General features: G+C 34.6%; 1 protein-coding gene across 1 annotated transcript; it reads right to left on the bottom strand.

The window, feature by feature from the left end:
- Positions 1-19,393: 19,393 nt before the first annotated feature.
- LOC117322514 (homeobox protein engrailed-1-B-like) lies at positions 19,394-25,422 on the bottom strand. Its single transcript, XM_033877476.1, has 2 exons — positions 24,832-25,422; positions 19,394-21,659 (listed from the first exon to the last, which is right to left on the bottom strand). The coding sequence occupies exons 1-2, from the start codon at positions 25,283-25,285 to the stop codon at positions 21,346-21,348; spliced, it is 768 nt and encodes a 255-aa protein (XP_033733367.1). The 5' UTR covers positions 25,286-25,422; the 3' UTR covers positions 19,394-21,345.
- Between the last annotated feature and the right edge of the window lie 461 nt (positions 25,423-25,883).

The raw sequence follows: 25,883 nt of genomic DNA, 5'->3' as shown, positions 1-25,883 counted from the left end.
AACACAATACTCGAGCGTACATACAAAACTCCTTTCTTTTACTGCTGTATAGAAGTAAAAATCACAGACAATTATCGCAATTACTTCATGATCAAAGCAAACAGATTTACACTTTAAGTAACTTTTTCATCGACACAGAACGGGCAGGTTCGAAAAAACGCCTCCGTGTGAGGAATAAATATTCAACCACAATCATAAGCATATATCATAGCTCATTAGTGGGTTGTCTCTCAACAAACACAGGAGCATCGCGAGGTAATTTGTCAATAAAGTGTACATTAACAATTTTGACAGTGTTGCGTTAAGACAAACATTAGTGTTGTTAGCATTATATGTGCTGGTGCAGTAAATGTCAAGACAAAGGTTTACATACGTACATGAAACGTAACTATCGTTATTTTCCTTAAACGACCGATTGTTACTACATACGTATTGGCGTTTACTTAATACTTTGAAATCATCTATAATCATGGATCAATTCTTAGATGAAAATCATGAAATCAATTTTGGAAAATGTTTCCTCAATCATATTTGCGCGCAATCTATTGGTTATTTTTACATACACGTTCTGTCGACCTGAATTCGTCCAGAGTGTCCATAATATATACGTTAATATTGATGAAACATTATTGTGTGCGATAACTCACTTCATAAACATGAATTAAGAAAATTATATAAAACAGATGAAACTGTAATACATTGTCACCTAATAAGACAAATGATACCTAGTAACAAATCAAATTGAAGCTATGAACGTGATAGTTATGTATCAATGTAAAATACTAAACATCTCGCAATAAATTTTCATTATATATGTTCCACCAATATTCTTTAACTGACATTTTATTCCTTGAATGTACATCGTATGGTTTAATACATTCTCGTTTATATTACTACCTATATACATTGGAAAATGATTAAGCAGTTTTGTGACTTGATCACTTTGCTAGATAAAATTATGCAGAACTTCTGAGGGAGATGGATTGATATAAGCTTTCAGCTTGTTTCCAGAGCCTTTTGCAAATTATGTACTGATATTTTATATTTTTGTATGCGATGTCTATGAATAAAATAAAATACTGTTTAAATTTGGGATTTCGCATCAGGTCGAATTCGTAGTTACGGAACGACACAATTTGGAACACGTGAGAAAAAAAAACGAAAAATACCGTCAACCTTGTTGTCCGTATGACCAGACAGCAAGGCATGTAACCGTGTCCAAATGACACTATCCAATGGATGTTGTTGCCGTGATGTCTTCTACATTCTACTTGATTTGTTTTACGATGTTATAAACCCCATACAACGAAAGCATAACCAACCCAGACAAATAGGCTGTGTTAGATATGGTGTCGCGATAACCTTCAATTTCCAAGAAAACAAAGGAGCCGGAATTGTGCTTCAAGTCCATCAGTTAGATCCAGATCCCAACAGTAAATGCCATACTGTAAACTTTCTTATGAAATTCATCCACTCCGTTACCTTTTATTTAAGCATTGATGTCATTTTTTTTAGTTTCATGGGGTATGAAACAAATTTTGTTTGCAAACTTACGCGGATTCATACAGAAATTTGCAAACAAAATTTGTTTCATACCCCGATGAAACTAAAAAATAATTGACATCAACGCTTATAATTAATTTTCGAAAATGATTTTCTAATTTAAAACATGTTTTATGTACAATTTTACTGGTTTTAAATGGGATTCTTTTTCTCAAATCAATATGCAACGTCAATTGTCGTACTGTGACGTCACATATTTCGCGCCATTCTCGAAATTTCTTTCATAAAAGAATGAAAAGAATTTTTCGACCAATCACATTTGAGTATTTACCATGAAAACAAAGAAAAATTAATTATATGTATTATAAACAGTCTGGTTTCAAATTTATATCCGGAAGTGCACTAATGATTTCTTTAGTTCCTATATATTTAGATATTTTCATGTTTCCATAAATTTTTGTTTTGTTCTTTTTCTCACTTTGATGGTTTAGTTAACAGACCTGTGTCTGTATCAGTGATAGTCACCTGAGGTTAAATCATCTATGACATTGAAGTTGTCCTCATTAATCGTCACGGTTTGTGTCAAACAGTTCATGCCAGGCAACATTACTTGTCAGACAAACACATATACTCACACAGATCCTGAACAGTGAGCTTTGATGCTTAGTAATCTTTTATACGCTTAATGGGCATATCTTGGATTTTAAAAATCAAAAATGTTGTCAAATTACCAAATGATTTTGAAATTGAAACTAATTGGTGTTGACGAAAGGACAGGTGCCCGACTGGTCTTATAGTCGGAGTACTCAGTAATATCATTATCACATAATAATAGTTTACGTTAGTTGTTGCTTTCGGGTCCAATTACCGGTGGCGATGATAAGCAGTTGAGAGTGATACCGTGTCAATTTTATGGGCGGAAAATATGTCATTAAATCAATTTCCAAGCCAATAACACACAACCTTAATTGTTGCCGTTTCTTGTTAAATTATTAACAATTACTGAGCTTGGCGGTTGTGAGTTTCCGAGAGAGCGTGTCAACTGACAAAAATTAATTTTCTATTTTTTTTCGCAATGTCTATGGCTTCATTTTGTTCTATTAGCCTTGTCAGCTTAACACAAGATGATTTCAATACAGTTTTAGCATTGACTTAAATTGATACTTTTAAAAATCTTTAAGTTAAATGCGACACTAAGAAACGTGAATTTCAGAAGAAGGACATACAAGTAGAAATAATGCTAATTCATTAAACCTAATTTACTACCAATTTCTGTCACATAATTTATATCAAGTTGTATATAATTTGATTTCCGTAGTCACAATGGCCCAAACTCGAACATTCGGTAAAACTTTACTCTTTGTCCCTCACCCCGTCTGTTGCCCTGTAAAAATGATATTTTTAAAAAATAATAAGTCCCTCTCACATGGCCGGTCTGTGTTACTGTGAATCCCGGACAGGTGTTCCGTGATATTATCGGGTAATTGATTGTAAATATTGTTATAAACTGACAACTTGTTTTCGATACGATCATTTGGGATGTGTTTTATTACAGGGTATAATGACCACGGAGATGGAAAGCCGGTCTCATCAGATAGCGATCTTCACAGGCACAGCCAGTAGATCCACAGCGCCAACAACTTTATTAAATTTTTTTTCAAAAAAGCTTAATAAACATTGAAAACACTTATCATGGTATAAATTCACTTTTAATGAGCTGTACAGCAGAAATGGCAATTTAGGTAACTTCATCAAAAACATAAATATGCATGAGAAGACATGTACATGTTAACAGTTAGTGGGTATAGGGTTACAACACCTGCGAGGATGTACTCAGCAATTGCCTGTCATTGTCCTTTTTTACACGAGCAGGTTCGTCTCAGGACGAAGGAATTCAATCTGTCCCGATGTACCGGTTTATATAAGGTCAGGCATTACCTGTTACTACCCATTTCACGTGATAAAAGTACAAGCAATAGAACTGTCTGTCGGGGCCTTTTACACGAGTTGATTCCTCTCATGACGGCCTCAAGATGCTCAGGAATATCAAAAATCGTTTGCTGTTATCAAATACCTGGAATCAATTTCGTATTCAAATGCATTAAGTAGATACCTAGGGTAATAATGGTAACTGGTGAACTGTCCAGAGGAAGCGGTATGTATTTCTCAATAACCCGGTAATCTACCATCCTACTAATGCGAGGGTTCACGTTTTGTCAGTTGCGAGTTGCGAGTTGGAAAATGCGCAACTCGCATTTTGTAACTCGCAACTCGCAACTCGCAACTCGAAGAAAAGAAATCCTCTACTAATGTTGTATTACCCGGATGTGACGTATATATACATGTCAGGTGTCATCGATGACGTAAACACGCTTACCCTCCCGAAATAGTGACCCGATGAAGGATTTAAGGAATGTGTTATTGTAGACAATGGTTAAGTGACCTGTATTGGGTTAGGGTTAGTGTAGCTCTAACGTTCCATGAATTAGTTTTAATTAGTTTTAATTAAGTCTATTTAAAGATATATATTGTATATCGTTCATGAATCTTAATTTTAAGTACATTTGTATATATTAATGTAGCAACATTCATATTACTCTTAGGTCTGTGGATCTGTTTTTCCTCCTTCCATTCTTCTTTTTGTCTTTATAAATTAATACAATTATAAACTGTACTATGTCGGAATCACAATCTTTGTAATATATGTTTGCCTATCGATTTGATTCTTATTCAAACTTTGACTGGATTTATTGATTTGAAGTGGGAAATGTGTTTATCCACATAGTTTTTTCTTGTTGTGTTTAAGAGAAGAGGAATGATCGATTGAGTTCATTCTTTTTAATTTCCCTCGTACAGAACACCAGATTAAATTATTAGATTCCTGAAGTGGCTCAATGGTTTTAATCCTATTATACAGAGGTATGTGTTATACAACTCGCTAAGTCATTAGATATAGCATGAGATTCTAATCATAAATCACATCTGTAAGATAGATTTAGATTTATGAGTTTGTGTGTTATATTTCGGTATCTACAAATCTGAGTACATAGTGTAATTGTCTCGAGATTTAAAATGGTTTCCGCCCTGTGTTTGTCATATGCATGCTCATTGATGTATGTACATTTTTTTTAATGTCTTTGAGAGTTTTAAGATGAAGTTAATGTTTATTACTACCAAAAAAAGCAAGCTTTCGATGGAATACATGTACTTAAATAGACTGGAGGCGAAAAGCAATGGTGAATATGTGCTGATTTGAATCTCAGGAAAAAAAAATTTAGACGTTTAATCTAATGATAATATTATCAAAATGAAAGTTTATACAATGACGTTCTACTATTACAAGATTAAGGTACACGAAGTACGACAATTAAAGAGTCCATTACACCACTAAGCTATCTACATTGTTGGTATGTTGCTTTAATATAATAATGGATTTTGACTTTTTCAATGATAACTCCTCGAAAGGGAAAGTCCTAATTCATGATAATCCGAAATTATTCTTGCAATGTTCAATGTTAATGTTACCTGTGTTTGGGAGGGATTTAGATTGCCTGCTTTATTTGATCTTTATCGTGGAGAGTTTAATTAATTTTCATCTCAGGTGTTTGGCCTCTATATTGAAAACATAATGAAATTGTGGCCCTGCTATCGAGATCTTTATCGTGGAATGACACTTGTCAGTGATATAAAGACATTGTCATCATTTACGTGAGGGGTTGTTAAGTTAAAATAACATACCTCTCACTTACACACACCCGTAAAATATATATCCTCGTGTTAATGGAATAGGGAGTCTGTTTTTCCTGCCAAAGTAAGATGTATTATCTTCTGGCTAACTCATATCAGGTAACAATATTTTCTAAATACCTGTCCGGCGAAAATAGGTCTATTTCCAGTGATGTATGGTAGCAAGCCCTCTTTCGCTGTTAGAGGCTATTTTAAGTTCACTGTCTGTTTCTATTCGTTTTACAATAATCTACACCAGGTATCATGGTGCTGTTCTGGATTGGTTCTAACGATATTTAGACACCTGAATTTATTCTTTAAAGGGAAATAGTGTGTTTATATTAAATTATATAAAAATTAGTATCTACGCCATCCAGTACACTACTTACTCGATCGTTATTATGAAGAATAGCTCAAAGACACCTAATGAATTATATATTTATCGTTTTTGTGAAAATCCTTTATTTCTGTATAAAACACCATCAATATACCTGTACTTTACTGTTGTACAATGTATAATCGCTTTAACACCTACACTGAATCCTTTTAGATTTCACTTTGAAATCGTCATACATGTTCTTACTACATTTGTACACTTTTGTCAAAATATTTTATATATTGTACTTGTGTGTGTTATCTGAGATTATTTGTATGCTTTGTTATGCATTCATAAATTCGTTGCTTCGTTTTTAGTGTTACGAAACCTGACTAATTTGAAGCTCGTCCATACATAGCAGCAGATAATTTCCCCTTAAGTATTGTCCTTTGTTAAAGCTTATTTTTTCTATCAATTTATTTGCTCCTTCGTCCCTCCTGTTGAATAATATATGCAATAAATTTTCCCGTTTTGTATTTCGTTTATGCCCGCAATAATTGTTGCAGAAGTTTATGAAATATGCATAAGGTGTACCTCATTACCATATGTAATGAAGCCGTTGGTATTATTCTAATGAATCTCATTTAAATATGTAAATTCTTGTGGTGTTTTATTTGAATTAAGTGTTTTGCAACAGTTTTTTTCCCGACAATATTACAATTAACACAAGTGATATCAATTGCACCGGTTTTTTCGGCATAGCCGTATAATTTTCTTTTGGCCCCGGATATGACGCGAAGGTGGCGTTACTGGTCAAGATGAAGTATGTGATTGGCCAATGTAGCGGTAAATGCAAAATGCAGATATGCAGTTAAAAACGAAACAACATTAAGATTAAATGCAAGCTGAATAAGTGGACGTATCTATTCAAATGACACATTAATAAAATTATATTCCTGATTCAAATCCAGTCTTATTATCACCAAAAATGATTCAAACTGATATAACTGTTTCATCCGTGCTGAAATGCATTTATTAATTAGTTCGTTAATTTATTTCACCAGCAGTTTTACATTATAACCACCAGCATTAAACTATGCCGTTTATCTTTTTAAAGCTATTTCTTGTTAAGCATTATGACGTCATAATTTCAAAATGAACTTGACATAATGAGCAATTGGAAAAATATTTCTTCAAAATAACGGTGGTTGGGTAATTCATATTTACGGAAAGGGTATTGGCCCCTCACTTATAGTTTTTTGTTTGATTTTGTTTTACAGAATGTAATCTTAACTGAACAGGATTTTCTGTGTTGAATTTAATTGATAGTTTCTCAATTTTATTCTATCACCGAACAAAATATAGAGAAGAAAATAACCCATCGAAAATAAAAGAAATTATCAACCTGCATTCGTTTAAAAATACCAATCTGTTTCATAGCATGAAAATAACGAATAACGATAATATCTGAAAGTTTGGAAATTGATAACACCGTGTAACAAGCCTACTTAACTCTATAATTTAATGTTTGCTAAGTCCCGTTATGATTTTACTGACTCCCCACCATATTTTTTTGTTTTAATTTGAATATTCGACACCTACTATGTCAATATTTTAAGTATTAAACAGTAAACGTTAAGAAATCTTAATGTTTTTGTCATGTTTCCATTTCTTGTATTTTAGATATACAGTATATGAATGGAATGCATTCTTCATAGAAAATAAATTAATTTGATAATTGACGCGAAAGAATGTTAATTGTTTTATAATACTGCCTTTTCATCATATAAATTTGATAATGAATTCTCAATATCCTTATTACAGATTTTTTTATTGTAGGATTTCCTCTACACGTTAGTGACATAACTCTCTGACAGCGTGAATATGGTGATTACATCAGAGAGAGGTAACCGGTGGATGAATAATGTATAAGATCCCATCATTAAAATGATATGAAAGCCGCGTATGAGAACACTATATAGCCGTATAATATGGTAATATTTCTGAAACAACTTAATGTCTTTTTTCCTTATGAAGTAAAACTGTATTTAATATCGTGTCCCAACTTTGGCCTGGCTCTTACGCAGTTAAAATCCACCAGTATTGGTATCTTAAGATTTATATTATTATTGTTTTGTAAATTGATTCTTGCGTATCTATGTAATCTAATACCGCGAAGATTAAAGATCGTAGCGTGTTCCTTTGTAGGTGGATGACACGACTGTATATATATGCCATACAACTTGACAGTAAAGTTAAAATGTATTTAAATGAGTCCTATTACGCTGATAAAGTTATTGTGGAAAAATGTGATGTTTATTCCGAATTGCTGATTCCCATCTGGCTGAATCATCACTGACTGAAAGTGTGTGGTTTCGTTATGCATCGATAATATTATGTACTTTACTCATTGATAATACTTAATTGAATTAAAATGGACGATAAAATTGGGATATAAAGCGGTGACATAACTTGATAGCCTTTACCCATCTATTCGTATCATCTCTATAGAACAGATTGTGTTCTGGGAGATCCGTCAGTCTGATGATGTCTACACAACACCGACGTTTCATCATAATAAAATTCCTTTACATCCTCCATCATGTTAAAACTTCTTTAATATTTCTTTCTTGTGATTTCTCGATAAAATCTCCATCACAATGAAATTACATTTTTATATAGTTAGATTCCATACCATGCATTTCTATACGTAAATTATATCGTAAATAAAACATCTAAATTATATACTTGTACAAATATACTCTGCAATATTATTACGTTTATCTACGTGTAAAAGTATTATCTAGTACATATAACTGTCTTTTTGGGGGGGGGGGGGGGGGGGGGGGGGAGTGATCAAACGGTACAGTGATAACACACTCACATTTCACCTAGGCGGCCGGGGTTCGATTCTCCGATCGGACGTGAAAAGGTGTGAGGTCACCTGTCCGACCACGTGGGTTTATTCTGGGTACTCCGTTTTCTCCCAACAGTAAGACCCCTCACGTGTTCCTGGTTAATATGGTAAAATATGCAGTCTTCTTAAAGCTTCTTGATGCCTTTATCATTGCCTGTGTTATTCTACTCTATTTCGTCAATGTCTGAGTGAAAATACTAACAAACATCCAACCTAATTATAACTAAAAATTGATCAAACGAGATCCAAATACGAACTTGAAATAAATGTTCATTAAGATCCTTGAAGGCGTTTAACGTTAATGAGACCAGGTGGTTCGCTAGTGTAAGCGCCTTCTTCTTCACCACGACACCAGCAATACAGATCTAGGTCGGTCAAATTCATCATACGTCACATTATCTAAATAGGAACTTGTGTGGTGACAACGGAATCACCAGGCATATCCGATTTCATATTACACAAGGAAAGAGAATATTTCGAGAAAAAATATCATGATTGTTTTCTTATTGTTGTTGTTTTAATTGTAACGTCCTGGCAACAGCCAAGGTCATATGAGGACGGGTGTCAAGGAGACACCAACAGTCAGTCATGTGAGGACGGGTGTCAAGGAGACACCAACAGTCAGTCATGTGAGGACGGGTGTCAAGGAGACACCAACAGTCAGTCATGTGAGGACGGGTGTCAAGGAGACACCAACAGTCAGTCATGTGAGGACGGGTGTCAAGGAGACACCAACAGCCAAGGTCATATGAGGACGGGTGTCAAGGAGACACCAACAGCCAGGGTCATATGAAGACCGGTGACAAGGAGACACCAACAGCCAGGGTCATATGAAGACGGGGTGTCAAGGAGACACCAACAGCCATGGTCATATGAAGACGGGTGACAAGGAGACACCAACAGCCAGGGTCAAATGAGGACGGGTGTCAAGGAGACACCAACAGCTAGGGTCATATGAAGACGGGGTGTCAAGGAGACACCAACAGCCAGGGTCATATGAAGACGGGTGACAAGGAGACACCAACAGCCAGGGTCAAATGAGGACGGGTGTCAAGGAGACACCAACAGCCAGGGTCATATGAAGACGGGGTGTCAAGGAGACACCAACAGCCAGGGTCAAATGAGGACGGGTGTCAAGGAGACACCAACAGCCAGGGTCATGTGAAGACGGGGTGTCAAGGAGACACCAACAGCCAGGGTCAAATGAGGACGGGTGTCAAGGAGACACCAACAGCCAGGGTCATGTGAAGACGGGGTATATAAAAGAAACATTGCCACAGGAAGAGGAAAGAAAGGAAAACACGGACGAGAAAGGAAACGATCCCAAAAGTGTTGTAATGGGGATAGTAGATCCATTTCAGTGTCTCTTTCCAATGCCCTCTAGATAGACGACAAGGTAGCAAATCCCCAATTCTGATGAACACTTTTAGGCATTATGTGTGTCCATGCATATGATAATGGGAGCAAGTGATTGAATGTCGAATCAACAGAGGCATGTAAATACCGAAGATAAGGGAAAAGACGGAATGTTGTTATCTAGAAATGGAAAATTGAAAATTTGTAATTTGAAATCATCATGCTTACTGTCAATAGTCGCTACAATTTACTGTATCGTGTTTTATTGCCTGAGAATTATCTGTCGTTGTCTATATGTACAATTATATTGATGAATAACTATGAACAAAATATTATTTTGTCTGGACTCTCAGTCCGCTATTTTATTATTTACGTAAAATATAATCCTTATTATCATTGTCATATAACACCGTTGCCATCATATTTGAAAACGATAGGACAAAGAATAATCTAATTTAGAGATATCATTTTACATGTTGCTGATAACAAAAACCTAAGAATAACAATTGACTTAATATTGAAAGCCAAACAGCCCGCAAGGTAGCCGCTATATCAAACAGTACAATCTGAGTCCTCTACAGATATTATCTTCAGGAGACAGAAAGATGCCTTTTTCATTTTTTCATTTTTTCTCTTTAAACAGATACTCGTGTTTGAATACTACATAAACATCCTCTTGACCCCAATTTTACGGATTGAATACCGCCACATGGCCAACAGACAGCAGTGATACATTCAGAGACAGCTAGGATGCCCCTACTAGAGACATAAATAGGTCTTTGGCAGGTATTGCAAAGGTACGCTGTTGTGCTTTCTAATCCAGTTCGAGTGCTTGGTATGCCCTTGTGACATTAAGTACCGGTATTATGCAAGCTCGGTTCCACAAATACCATGCCTTAATTCAACACAATGATGCTACTCTAATTTCTAACGCGAATGCTCATGGGACGTCATTCAAGGAGTTTAAATTTTTCATCATGGTTGTTGAAATAGTGTTTTATTTCCCCCGGGGGACGAAATGGATACTCGTTGTTTTGTAGCATTATTACCAACCCTTTATATTGATATCCTGTGTTATAAAAAGCGCGCCACGGGTGAGGCAGTCGTAGCGGCTAGAAAATTGACTTAACTGTTAAGTCGAGAGTTGGTAGTAGATTGATAATGTCGGAATAATGTACTCTCCACAGGTAGTCTGCTCTGTGTATTGTATAGCTGACAGTCTGGACTGATGGCTTTATTGAGTGGGGACAACAGAAGACTGGGGTCTATGTTTAAATAAGGTATTCCTATACACGTCCTACTCGCTATCTATATGCATTGTTCATATACATATATAAATATATATATTGTAAGAAATTTGCAAATAAACAGTGCATTATAATTCTGCATTGCAAATTCAAAATAACCTTTTTGCAGCAAAAAAATAGATTTTTTAGCATACAGTCATTACTATATAATTATCTGAATTTTTTTATGGTATTTCGAAATCACGTCGACTTAGACTGGTGAAACATTCTTGTCGGGAGTCAGTTATTTTATTTTTTTTTTATTTCTAGAACTATATTTCTCTGATACGTTCTAAAGGCGTAACATTGGCGACAAACACGGGTAATTGTTATTTATCATCTTATTGACATATTTTATATTTATATTCATTTTAATTCGAAAGATTTTTAATCGGTTAATTATTAGCTAATATGACAAGCAACGAGAACGAGGTGGACCTAAGATAAGATATATATACCTTAGTATCCACGTAAAAGTATGTTATATGACGCCAGCAATGTCAGTATAATCTAACAAGAACAATAGGATGTACGTCACAACAAGAGGAACGTCAACACAATCAAACGGTACCATTAAAGACAATAGGCCAATATATACACATATGATTATATTCAGAAAGTGCAGTTATTCATTTGGACGCCAAAATATATATAGTATATCGTCTCATTGTATTACTGATAATAGGTGGAAAGGGACAATGTTAAAAATTATAAGTTGATATATGGTAAGAACTTCTGCCAACTTGCCTATTTTTAGCTCAACGGTTACGAGTAACCGAGAGCTAATGCTGTCACCCTGGCGTCGGTGTCGGCGTCGGCGTCGGCGTCCCACCCCTACTTTAAAGTTTTTGGGATCAATTTTTGGAAAGCTTCTAAGTCCAAAAGTATACACCTCACACCCATCTAATTTGGTTTATACATTCATTAGAGGTCTAGGATTGATGTTATGGCAAAATCATGCAGAACAATTTTGTGTTTTTTTCGCATTTTACCATTTTGTGGACTTAACTTTTTTAGCACCAAAATCCACTTTAAAGTTTTGGGGGTAAGTCCAAAAGTATGCACCTAACACCCTTCTAATTTGGTTTATTCATTCATTAGATGTCCAGGAGTGATGTTATGGCAAAATCATGCCGAAAAAAAATGTGATTTTTTTTGGCATTTTACCATTTAATGGACTTAATTTGTTTGGCACAAAAACCCTCTTTGGGGGTAAGTTTTGGAAATCCACACCCTTCTTATTTGGCTTATACATCCATTAGAGGTCTAGGAGCGATATTATGTGGCGTACAATTTCAAAATGACATGCTTATACATGTATACATAAAGAATGAATGCATAGTGTGATTGCTGCCGTCGGTGAGCTTTCGAAATCATTGATTGCACTTGTTTATTGTTACTAGTATTTGAAAGCCTTTCATTGCACTCTGATAGACATATGGATATCGATTTAGGGTTTTTTAAGTGAAGTGTACATTTGTTTAATTTCGGTTTCTTATTTTTACTCTGGCCGGTAAACGCCGACGTTCGGTCCGCTATCCAGAAGACGCCGACGTTCATACCTCTATCCGGAAGACGCCGACGTTCGGACTTCTAACCGGAAGACGCCGACGTTCGGAAAGTGTTCCTATATTAGAAGGGAGCAACAGATTTACACTTTCTAGTCATATTGAAAGTGATGGCAATAACGGAAAGAAACGAAAGAAGAAGAAAAAGACAGCGACCGAAATATAGAGATATCCTAATTAATGATACGCCAAGAGGCAACATAATAGAAGATGACAGATTTGGAGACGACGAATGCAGATGAAACTCATGAAGATGTGACAAACATGTAGATAAAACGATAATTACCCATAATTAACCATAAAACTATTAAATGCTTCCGGGTTCGGTAGGCACGAATGAAGTCCTTTACAATTCTAGGTGATTTTGTAAAAACTATACTATGTCTGTTAGAACTTTGTGATTTGTGTACAAGATTGGTGTTGAAATACTGATGAGATATCATTCTAACATTTACTGTGTCAATTTTGCATATTGTGCATTTCATTTTGGCGCTTAAGTCCTGTCTTTACCCCTACTCTTTGACCCGGAAGTGTATATTTGACGTTGATGACACGGGCAGACGACTATCTCAAGAAAAGGGCCAACATGCAATATTGATTTTTAACTCCCAAGACATTGCTCTTGACAGATAAGAAGGGAAAAGTTGGCTATCGGATTTTGGGAATTTGTTATAAGATTAAATATTATATTGAAAAATTTAGTGAAAATAATTGTGGTCTTAGTCCTGTATGGAGGCGACAAATATGAAAGGGGTACGTGGAAAGGAAGTAACATACTATACAGCATCTAATGGCACGTTGTCCAAGGATTGTGGCAGAGTGTGGCCACAGGAACCTGTCAACATGACCAATTGTCGTTTCTATTGGGTAACAGGAAGTTTTGTACACAAAATGGCGGCAAAAATATGTGACAAATACATTAGAAATTTTAACCTACACGGTCTCAGTAACTGAATGAGGGACGTCAAATTTAGTACTTAATAGGTTTCGTAGAATAGAGATCTTGGGGTGTCGCAGTGTAAACCGATTAACAGGGTTTATACATATATATCATATCTAACCTTTTCGCCATTTCATGTCAAAACTGTTCGCATGTGTATTTTTGTCTGTGTTGTTAACACAGTCTGAATACAGAGATATTGAATATATCTGTTAAATTCTGTGGCATCCATGGTATTGTGATAAAACATATATAATCTCAATTATCACGTGGACGGAATGTTCACAAAGGTAAATGAATCATTACTAGACATGAAGATTGTACCCCATAATGATATTCTTGTTCCATTCGTGATTGTACTTGAACCTTGTAAACGGTTCACATTTTAATCACCAATGGTCAGGGTTTTGAAAAATAAGTCGATGTTTCACAATATTTATATTCAAAGTTGACCAGAAACCATTGCATCAATCAGAATTTAGCACCCCGTTAGAATGGCTGTCCCTGTTCAGTTGTCATTTGTGAGGGGGAAATATTGCCATCTAGGTTCATGTATTATTTCGGTTTTGGGTTTTTTTTCCTCGGCTCACGTTCAAGTCGTTACTTTTGTTTTTATATTTTCGCGGTTTCCATTGTATTGGATTTTGCATTTCATCGGTGTTACTTTTGTTTTGATATATTTCCGCGGTTCCTGATGTATTGGTTTTTTATTCCTCGGTTCACGTTCCATTCGTTATACATACTGTTGTTTTAATATTTTCGCGGTTTCCATTGTATTGGTTTTGGCGTTTCCTCGGTTCACGTTCCATTCGTTACTTTTGTTTGGATATTTTTGCGGTTGGTATTGTATTGGTTCCTTCCTTTTGTTTTCTGTTCCAATTTTTTTGTAATTCTGTTTTGTTATTATCACAGTTCCTGTTGTCTTTCTTATCTAAATCAAGTTGCCATATTTTCTTCATTATAATTTGTATTCTATTGTCAAAGTGTTATTTCCTCTCGGAGAATGAATCTTCTTTCACTAAAAAGGCTAGCAATCTAAACCAATACAAGTAATACTCACAATACCTTTATATTTGAACTTAAATAAATATTTCTATGAACTAGGATTTCATCTTAGCAAAACATGTGCATATATATGCTCAATATTGAATCCTTTAATGACAAGAAATTTTCCATTTTATTTGCAGTCTTCGGGACAGAAGTAAAAACACATCTTCATTAGTGTTTATGAAGACGAACTATTGACTAGTTGGATAGCGGCCTGATATTGTTGTAGCCTAACCCTGTCTAAATCTTGTCGTGGGGTCCTTATAAAGATAGAAACGATGGGTAGAGGACTGTTATTAGGTAACAGATGTTTGTGACGAGCCTTTCCCGCTAGGTGTACAGACGTGAGACATTTTGGGTAGAGCTGCCAAAACGTTTCACGGATTGGTGACCTGAAATTGTCAAAAATTACTTGTGGGGTCATTTGGTTTGGTCCGATTTGGAGTATTCGTTGTGAGAGTATTTAGTAAGTACTAGTTTGTAGAATGAATGATGAATTATGTAAGAGTGGTTGCCTTTGTCCTTTAATGTATGTATACTATGTTATTCAATAAGATGTAAAACTGACGGAATAAAGTTGAATTGAGTTGAAATATATAAGCACTACCATTACCGAAGTAAAGTAAGTGTTTGATAGAATACATACAACAAGGTGTTCGGCTCAGACTAAACTAGTTTGTTGTATGTCTGATGAACTTGTGGTAAAAGAATCACCTTAAGGATTCTTTACCGTAAAAGTGTTATATTTTAACATGATCTGTTTTACTCTGTTTTCGAAAGAATAAATTAAGATGTATAAAGGGATAAATACAAAGATAATAACAAATGGAGATCGAAGAAAAGAAAAAAGTAAAAAAAAAAAAAACACATTTTATGTCCTTATTTTCAATTTATTAAGTATATATGGCTCACATTTTATCAATCTGCTTTGTAAATAGGACATGAAGGGTTAAAGATCAAAAGGTAAACAATTGTTATGTACATAAAGTGATACGCCCGTGTGTAATTAATTGACTTATATACTATATAACATGATAAAAACCACCTCTCTCTATTTTCGTTCAAACCAAATTTAGCATTATTTGAGGTTGTTTTACCACTTTTTATCGTGAATAATAATATCAGCGATGCAAATATCGAAATTACTTTATAAAATCCATAACTTGTCTTAATGTCTAAAATCCGATATTTTGTTAATATCAGTCAATGGAAATTTCTGTTAAATTAATATTGTATTGATTTGATGGATATATTAAAAACACGATAGTGTAAATCTACTCACCACCTATCTACTATTTGTTTTTGAAATAAAACGGAAGTCTCGCGTGAACTTATACGTTATTTTAACCTCTCCCTGAAAGACAAACATTTTTTGAATATAATGTTTAAAATACAATTTGATTTACCTGATTCCACATAACGATGTTGGCCTGTGACATCACAGACAAGTCCTAGAAGGAGGCGACAAGTCTTATGGAGTTTTATATTTATAATTCGGTATATCCTTTAAATTCATGTAAAAGCTGTTATACATTTGACATGTACAATCCTTACACAAATACAGACCTTGTGTACTTCTACTTGATCATGACTATTCATTCTTTAATCTCAACACTATTTTACAGTTTTCTATATACGCCAGTAACAGTACATTTCGTAATCGCCAAATAAAGTATGATATAATGTATTCGGATAGTACAGGACCTCGAGTCTCTGTGGCTATATGTACGGTATAAATATGTCTGTGACAGGAACCAGATGGTATACGTTTGTCTCCTGTACCTCAACAGTTCAGCCATATTCCCTCAAAGTACTTCCCCGGTCCTATCGTACTGGTCGTGTGTTTAATTGGCCATCTTGTTTTAGTATTGATGATAAACAAATGTTGGTAATATTAGGTTATAATCAGATTTCTTTTGTATCTACTTAAATCTATCAGTTTTCTAAATCTACGTCTCGGGTCTGTTTAACACGTGTCGCTGGAGGGTAAATCCGCCGGTAGTTATTGACTGTCCGAGAGGTGGCGCTTTTCAATAAAGAGTGTACATGTCGTTACGATAGAATATAAAAATGTTCCAATTTTGGTAAATATTAATCAATCTACTCCGGGAAAAGTAGTACTTCAAATTACAATGTCTGACGAGAACTCTCAGGTGTATCTTGGTTTGGGGTGGAGACAAAATTATGACGTAACACCTATCTCCAATTTATCAATTAATAAAATACATGTATGTACAGTTGTTGTTTCATTCCGCCATTGCAGTCCATGTCTTTTCACTGTTCACATCTTTCAATGCGTAACTCCCCTGGGTAACATGCTAATTTTATCTTTCAAAACTTAACATATTAATCGTACCCACGAAAAACAGTACCGTTCTTCAGGGGCAATTGCTAATTCAAATAAATATATTTAGCGTTGAAATAGGAATCAGCTAAGGTAATATACTAATATGTATATTTCTATCTGGTTTACCATTTAACATACCGGAACGCTTCCTCTCCAGAACACCTGGTCCAGTGACTTGTGTAGTTTACAAGTCAGTATTCCTTTGTAGGACACATTCATATCCTTAAGATCGTGTTAACGTGAATGTATGTTGTACAGAACTCTATTACTGGCGTTTATTATACTATTGTGTAATATTATTGCATGAGAGATCTAGTCATATTTATGTCAAATGATCTGGCACACTTCTTCTGGACTTATTAGTATGGTATAAGTCAGATTTAGTGTAGATGTTCTGTTTGTCAAAATAAGACGAGGGTTCTCCTTTGCTTTTATATTTCAATTATAAAGTATCCATTAATGTTAACTTTTATGTAATTAATGTAAACATCCAGAATATGAATTGGTCTAATATCAGGTGTTTTCGGATAAAAATATCCCCCTAAAATATTCTTTTTGATAATATTTTTCCGCATTAGACCTCTTGGGGTTGAACAAGCAATAACAACTGCAAAATGCCGACATCATGAAATATTCCCAAATGAGAGATTAGTGCCGACAAGTTAACTTATCATCATCGCTCTAGCCAATGTACACTTGAATCTCGAATATACTACGATATGTAGACGGGAGGTGTTGTGATGTTGCTGTGATTGTCATTGTTTAACGTCCTAACAACACAATACAGTCGTTTTAACGATGGTGTCTGATCGAAGGAGCCAACATCAGAACCGATTTGTCAAAGACACATTGGAATGGAACCTCTCGCGGTCATTATACTGACACAGAACTCATGGACATTATACTGACTCATAACTCACGGTCATTATACTGACACAGAACTCACGGTCATTATACTGACACAGAAATCACGGCCATTATACTGACTCAGAACTCACGGTCATTATACTGATACAGAACTCACAGTCATTATACTGACACAAAACTCACGGTCATTATACTGACTCAGAAATCACGGTTATTATACTGACACAGAACTCACGGTCATTATACTGACTCAGAACTCACGGTCATTATACTGACACAGAACTCATGGTCATTATACTGACACAGAACTCACGATCGACGGAGTCATTAAATATTATTATTTAAGACAACATATCATCGCTCTGTGAACATCTGAATGGCATATCGAAGCACTTTCAGTCCGTACATGTAGTCTATCAGTTAAAATCAGCCTCGTGTGAAAAATCGGCCAACAGAGGAGAACGTTGTGTTTCTTGGGTATGTCAATAGTCTCTCGGAAACTCTTGCTACCAAACTCGACAATGATGGCGTCAAAAAGGAATCCAGTCACTAGCTGTATTTTGATATACCATATATATATATATAATTGGAAAACAAATAAAGTAGGTTTCTGTACTTAATTATACAATATTCACATTGCCGTTGTGTGTTCGTTAGCTTTACTAACGAAAACGTCGTTTACAAGTGTAAAAACATCAAATTGGACGCGTAGTAATACATCGTTCATGGCCGGACCGGTGCATAGATGGACAATTAGTGTGAATGCGCGATGAATAAATTTCATTGCTGTTTTGGCTTTTTTCCAATAACATATGAATGGAATTTGGTATAATTAACTAAATATAACGATGAAAAGATAAAATGTTTGAATTATCTAACAAGAATCGGATAGGAAAAAAACATGCAACTGTGGAACTATATTTTGTTTATTCCTGTAGTTGACAACTTTTCCCGCCAAATTGGAATCGGCTGTTTAGCGATTCCATTATTTGTCGAGCTGTTACGTCTATTTGTATAACGCCAAAAAAAGAATGCGGATTTAATTTTTTGATAACATTAAATAAAAACACAGGTTAAAATGTAAATATAAGGAATACTTCTGCGTTTTCTTTATCGTTCACTGGTGTGCAAACTGCATTTTTTGCAGATATTTTAAATGACGCATATTAAGGCGTCATGTTGAAATAGCTGTAAAAAATGATGAGTTTACACACCAGTGAACGATAAAGTATATAAAACATGGTCAAATGTTAAAATGTGTTTCTGTTTTTTCTAATATACAATATAACTAAAACAAATATTAAAGTTTGTTTCTGTATTTTGATATACAATGTTTATATATTACTAAGACAAATGTTAACGTTTGTTCCTGTATTTTGATATACGATGTATGCATAACTGAGGCAAAAGTTAACGTCTGTTTCTGTATGTTTATACTATGTACATGTATATATTGCTGAGACAAAAAGTAGTTGTTTCTGTATTTTGATTAATATCTTATATATAACTGGAGACAGGTATTAAAGTTTGTTTCTGTATTTTATTTCACATTGGTATTTATACATACAGTGTTCACAATAATAATGAAAAAGAAATAATAAAAAATATCACAGACAGTTTTCTTGTCCTCTCATCTAGAAAACATATAATACCATCCACACTCTCACTTTCTCTTCCTCTCAAACAAACAGGTCATAAAAACTGGAGCCATTGTAACCATGGCAACTACACATTGGGAGGAGACCCCTACGTCTGTCCAACACGCGACACACATCCATAAAATAAAGTCCCAGCATCATAAATATCTATGTAATAGTAATTCATTGTAGGTAGTCTACTGGAAGATCACAATTTATACTTTATAATTCAGAAAATATCTTGTATCTCGTACAAAATATTTAAAAATATTTTCGGGATATTCTCACATTAAAAATTGTTTAAACGAAATTATTTTATAAGTGAAAGTCAATACAGTTTTATTCTCACTTCCCATACATTTCTTTATCAATATCATTTGAATTCGTTTCATTTTATTCTGATTTTGACAGAAATGTTGAACAATCGAGTGTTTAGCCAATCAAAATATATTACAGATTCGTTGCAGCCCTTCACATGACGTCATTAGTCCGTTTACACGTTCCGGTTTCGTGAATACTATGTTATTACCACCGGTAAGATCTACGTCGGCAAAGCTAGTGAACATATTATTTAAATCAATGTGTTAAAGACAACTGCCACGTATGAAGATGTAAACATGTATTACAAAGTTTTAAAATTAAATCTACAATCTCGGTAATTATATGAGTAAGTGTATAATAATGTGTCAGGTTAAATAACGAATAGCTACCGTACATCCAAGACTTCCAAAATAAATTATAAATTTAATTTTATCATATCAGGATTCTTTGAAACTAAATATAAAACATACCTGAAGTAAAAATGGAAGACATATTTGTCTCAATCACAAAAGTTCTGAAATTAAACTTTGAGATTGAAAATCAAACTTTTCCTCAATCTGAACTAGTGTGCAGTTGGTCGCATGTGTGATTGAGAGGATCTGTCAATTTTAGAGGAGCAATGATTGATGATACCACGGAACGGACCAAACACTCCAGGCAAGAAAACGGATCGGCGCTTTAAAGACCGACCGACTCTAGGTGTTATTGCTTATACCAGTTACCATGTATCTGGAATATTTTTGGAATCTGTTAAGTACAGAGACGTAAATAGCGTGGAAATGCCCAATGCATGTCGGTATTTCAATTCTATCCACACACAGGAAAGGCCGAATGTAGATTGATTCGTCCAACCGTAACTAATTGACATATTTTAATATCCCTTGTTTGTGTAGAGTTAAACCGTCGGTGTGGTGCCCCAGTTTTTATTTGCATGTTCATTTAACGTTATAAGTTTCAATACCAATTAATTTTGATTAAAATTCTCCTTAAGAATTGTTTTATAAATATATACTTCGGTAACTGAATATATCGCCAAAGTGAAAATATAGAGATGGCATTATAACGAAACGTTCCGGTAATAGAGATTAATTCAAGTTAGTTTTTTTTCTCGACGGATGGTTCCGTTACAGGGCTTCGTATTGGTGCTGAGCATAGCTCCCTCTTACTGTATAAATATGAAAATATACACCCCGTTTTCCCGCATATTTCAAAAATGAAAATACGATATTCGTTTTATGATAAATCATGACATCATATAAGTATACATATATCATATAAGTATACATATAAACTTACAGTTCGACTAGAGTCCCTAAATAGCACATATTGTCCACCGTGTCCATTGTTTGATGAACCGTATCAAATAATTCTCATCATTAACAAATTCATGACAAAACTAATGTTCTTCGGTAAAATTCATCAACAACAACACAAGACAATGTTTCTTCGGCAAATTCAACAAGTTCGAGCGTCATTCAATAAAATTATGATTATGATGAGTTTGTGGCACTGCATTACGTTTCTTCGTCCTTGATGGATACTGTGGAGTGGTTGTACAGGCCCTGTGCCATTAGACTGAGAGCAAGAGTATTTCTGGGTGCCGAGGATTTCTTTATCTTTGCACGCTTGTTCTGGAACCAAATTTTAATTTGAGCTTCTGTCAAGTTAAGCTCCTGCGCGAGGTCCAGTCGCCTCTGCTCCGTCAGATACCGACATTCTTCAAATTCGCGTTTCAATCTCTGTAGCTGGTCGTTCGTGAATGCCGTTCGGGGTCTCTTTTCATCTACCGTCTTTTCCTTATTCTTCCGCATTTTTCTCGATCTTGGTCCTGTAAAATAAATGACATGAATAGTTATTGGTGATTAATTATATAACACGTGCATGTAAGAAATGTTCCGAGTTTCAAGAACATTTATGAACGCGTTATCGCGATATTTCTCTGTCGACTGGTGCCTTAGTCTTAACTAATGATGTTGTGTAATTATCACAGATGTATAAGATTAATAGTATATACAAGTGTAAATGGACAGACCTATTCAGACTTATATACAACCCTACACTGGGTATTTGATATCGCGACTGCGTCCTGTAACTGTTGTAAATTGTCTCATATACATATTGTTTGGGCATTAATAATAAACAGCTATCATTGGCTGCAAATTTTTTTTTTTTTTTTTTTTCGTCTTCTAAGGAGTGGCGTCTTCATGTTTTTGTAATTTTTACAATAGCAAAGTGTGCAAGCATACGTACGTAGTAATATTTCCATTGTTATTAAAAAATAATTTTGTTGTAATCTGATATTTCGTTAAAATGTCAACACTTTTATTATATATAAATAAGGTAGGCATAGGGCATAGTCACTGACTATTTAGCCCCGTCACAATATTTATCCCTTAGTAAGATATTGTACTCTTTAATTAATCCAAGAATGTTCTGAAACCTTTAATTAAAACATGACGTGTGCCCCCAGCCTTTTAAACATATACTAAGGAAGACCTTTAATTAAATACTGGTAAGACATCCAAGTTCTATTAAAATTAGTTATCGATTATTGAACATGTCATGGAGCGACATTCTTCGATCGAAATTGTCAACCACTTGCCACCCTCTTAAGTTTAGAAAGTTACTTATCTGTCAGGGCCAGAGACAATCCGGAACACGGGCAATTATTTGGTATTTTATTAGATCATTTCATGGCTTCCCATTGGCCGTGTCCTTCTAGCCTGTAGCTTTGACATTATATTGGAGTAATTGATTGTGGGACCCCTATAAATAAACTAATTAGTTATCTATCCAACTCGTTACAGCACTAAATATATTAGCTTTAGATCGCGGGTTTTCATTAGCTCGTTGACAAGTCGGGAGGGCTTATCTATTTTATTGTCCGGATGACGGATACGGCTCGATCCGGACCTACTATCCCATTAGGTAACTCCCATAATGAGGCTGGGGAGATGTCATTCAGAAAATGGCAGCCTCCTACTGAATAAAGCCAGATTTGTTATTAAACAGTAAACATCTTCTCAGCATATCGACCATTGCTTATCGGATTACAATCGGTTTGTAAGCAGTCGTACTTTATAATACACGTTTCATGTAATTAATTATATATGAAGAATCTTTTTGAAACCCAAAATTTTATTAAAAATTTTCTTTCCTTCAACTTTAATCTATTTATCTATTTTGTGTTTATATATTTATTATCTATTATATTTGTCTATTTTTGTTTGTAATATGCGGCTAATGCACGTAGTTTTAATCATACCACATATTTATTAATTTGCACTAACTATATTGTATTCAGTACGTAAGAAATGGCGCCTATCACATTTATAGAATGATATAAAGATACCTCCTGTAAAGCTATTTAAAGTACACATCGATATATATCATACAAAAACGACAAATCGTCCATGTCTTTAATATCCAACAAAATAAACACGTCTATAATTGTAATATAATGAAAAGTAATTCATCCGAAACTCTAAATTGTCCATTTTCTTACACAAATTTCACCGCCGATTTCCTGTTGTACATTATAACACACCATAGTCTGCCATCTTAGATAACTTCTAAACCTCTTAATGTACACATCAATATCATCCTAAGGTTGACAAATTCGGATAATTTCATTAAAAAAGAACACATTAGGTACATTATATTTTCTTTCATTTGAATTATCCTGAACCGGCACACTTTAAGATTCTGTGGTTTTATAACTTTAAGTAAATTATCGTTTAAGTGTTTAATTTTCCGGGGTAATTACCTGAAAAATGACTTACAAACCTTTAAATAAAATCAAAGTCTGGTGTTAATTTAATTACAGGTCGGCCTATTGAAGACTTAGTGTCAGGTATGTAAGTACATTAGCCACAAACTTCAATGATAATGGTATAACATTGCTGCTGATTTCTGAAATATCTCTTTTAAACGTATAATTAATAGCGAAATAGAGGAAACAATTATCCGGCACGATAAAAAGGAAATATTCTTTAATCTATGGAAATAACGCGGTTGTCACTCTGGAAAATTATTTTTATATAGTTATTGTACAGAAATATCCATTAATGTTGAATTTTAAAAAATAATAACTGCAAAATTATGACATCAAACACTTATATTTTGACGAATTATTTCAAATGCATCTTTAGCTCACAATTATCAATAATTGGAGTGATATTAGGGTGCTGAGGGACTGTATTAACATATTAGTTTAAGTAAGTTTAATTTGCTATGTTATATTAGACGGATGTTATTTATCAGTGTGTGAAGTCCTCCTCTTATTATACTTTATTTGATTATAGAAAAAAGAATCTAGAATGAAAGACTGAGGGAGAGTGGATTCCATCTACCGTAAACCAGGCCAGAAAACAATGTATACAGACAACCAACTCTACAGAACCACTTCATTACAAATCAATGGTAAGGTTAAAATATTTTTGACATCCGTTTTGTACAAAAGTCCAATGAAAATCTAATATCAATATAACCAAATAGGAAAATTATCAAGATAACACCAATTCTTAATATTAAATATCTTAGGAATAAATGTATGCTAATTATGCTAAACTATTACATTATTTTATCCCTAAAATACATGTTTAATATGAATAAACAATGGATTACCACAACTTCGTTCTTACTAACGAAAACACTAAATCAAAGATTTGAGATTGATTTTAATTTCACTAATTATTTAAAAGTAATTAAATCTACGTAAGTTTATCAAGTATGTCTATAAAAAAGTTTAAATTACATTCATAGAAAGAACTTGAATAAAAAAAACAATTAAAACAAGAAGATTTAAATAGCAAATAACTCTTTGATACCTTTAATTTAAGAATAATTTGAAACCATTCTGTGGTTTGAAACTGAAACAGAATTTTCTGATGGCAGAGCATTAGAAACAGATTTTGGATATGTCATGTTAATTCTTATAGATAAATATATCACGTGAATTAATCACTAATTAGTAACTGATTAAATAAGACGATAATTACCTGATGAGGGCCGGTCGGAATAACGGGTACAGTAAACCCAGGCTGGCCACAAAGAGGGGCGGTCCTCGTTGTCCGGGGATTTGGGGGTGCGGCCGGAACTTTCTGGGGATGAGGGAACACTTCCACAGGAACGAGGGGACGATGACGACGATGATATTGACGATGAGGCGGAAGCACATCTTGGTAAAAGCTGTTCCTGATGACGAACAGGAGTAAAGGCAGAAAATGCCGACGTCATATTTATGTCCAGTGCCTTTTTCATTCCAAATTCTGGTTTTAAGATTTCGTTGATGGAAAAGTTTGTCACTCTCATCACATTAGACTCCATATTACCACTTACATTGTCATTGTCATCATCGCTGCTGTTTTCTTCCATATCGTTTTCTCGTTTCAAATCCGGAGAATGTTCACCTGTTTCCATTTTGATTTTGTCATGAAAAAATAAAAGCACCATTCTCGATTATAAGTTGTTAAACGTCCTGATAAAAATAGGCAGAAATAACCTATCACTATCGGGCCTGTTTTGATATTCCTGTCTGAATGACAAAGTAAACAACACAGCTCTCTCGACCACTTTATGACACCACGAGTTTTGAAACTTGATCAAATTTTTCTCATCTTTTCTATGTTCGGAGGTGTTGTGGGCGTGGCTTACTTGAATAAGATCGATTTATGCGCCGTCCAATCAAAAGCAACGAAGTGAGAAAGCCATCAACTTTGCCCGGAAGGCGGATTTCTACCCTGGCATTCTCACTACACGGCGCCCGGCGTGGGGTGTAATTTTATAGCATAATTTTAAAGAGGGGAAAAATAACATTTCTAACTTTACGAAGGGATGGCAATATAATTAAGCTACACTTGAGAGAAAAAAGGGCATAAATTGGAATAAAGTTAGTTTGAAAAGCCCGAAGTGAAGCTTTGTACATCAACAACATCTCGCGATAGTAGGCATTGCTATACCGATCTGGGGGTTTTAAAGGTAACAGTTTTTCAGAATAATTTTCATACTTGAAAAGAATATTTAATACACATTTTGTTTTATTTTTTTCCCA

Source organism: Pecten maximus, chromosome 2 (assembly GCF_902652985.1).
Source record: "Pecten maximus chromosome 2, xPecMax1.1, whole genome shotgun sequence".
Classification (NCBI taxonomy): domain Eukaryota; kingdom Metazoa; phylum Mollusca; class Bivalvia; order Pectinida; family Pectinidae; genus Pecten; species Pecten maximus.
The sequence above is the reverse complement of the archived record's forward strand: the minus strand, read 5'-3'. Positions and strand labels throughout refer to the sequence as shown.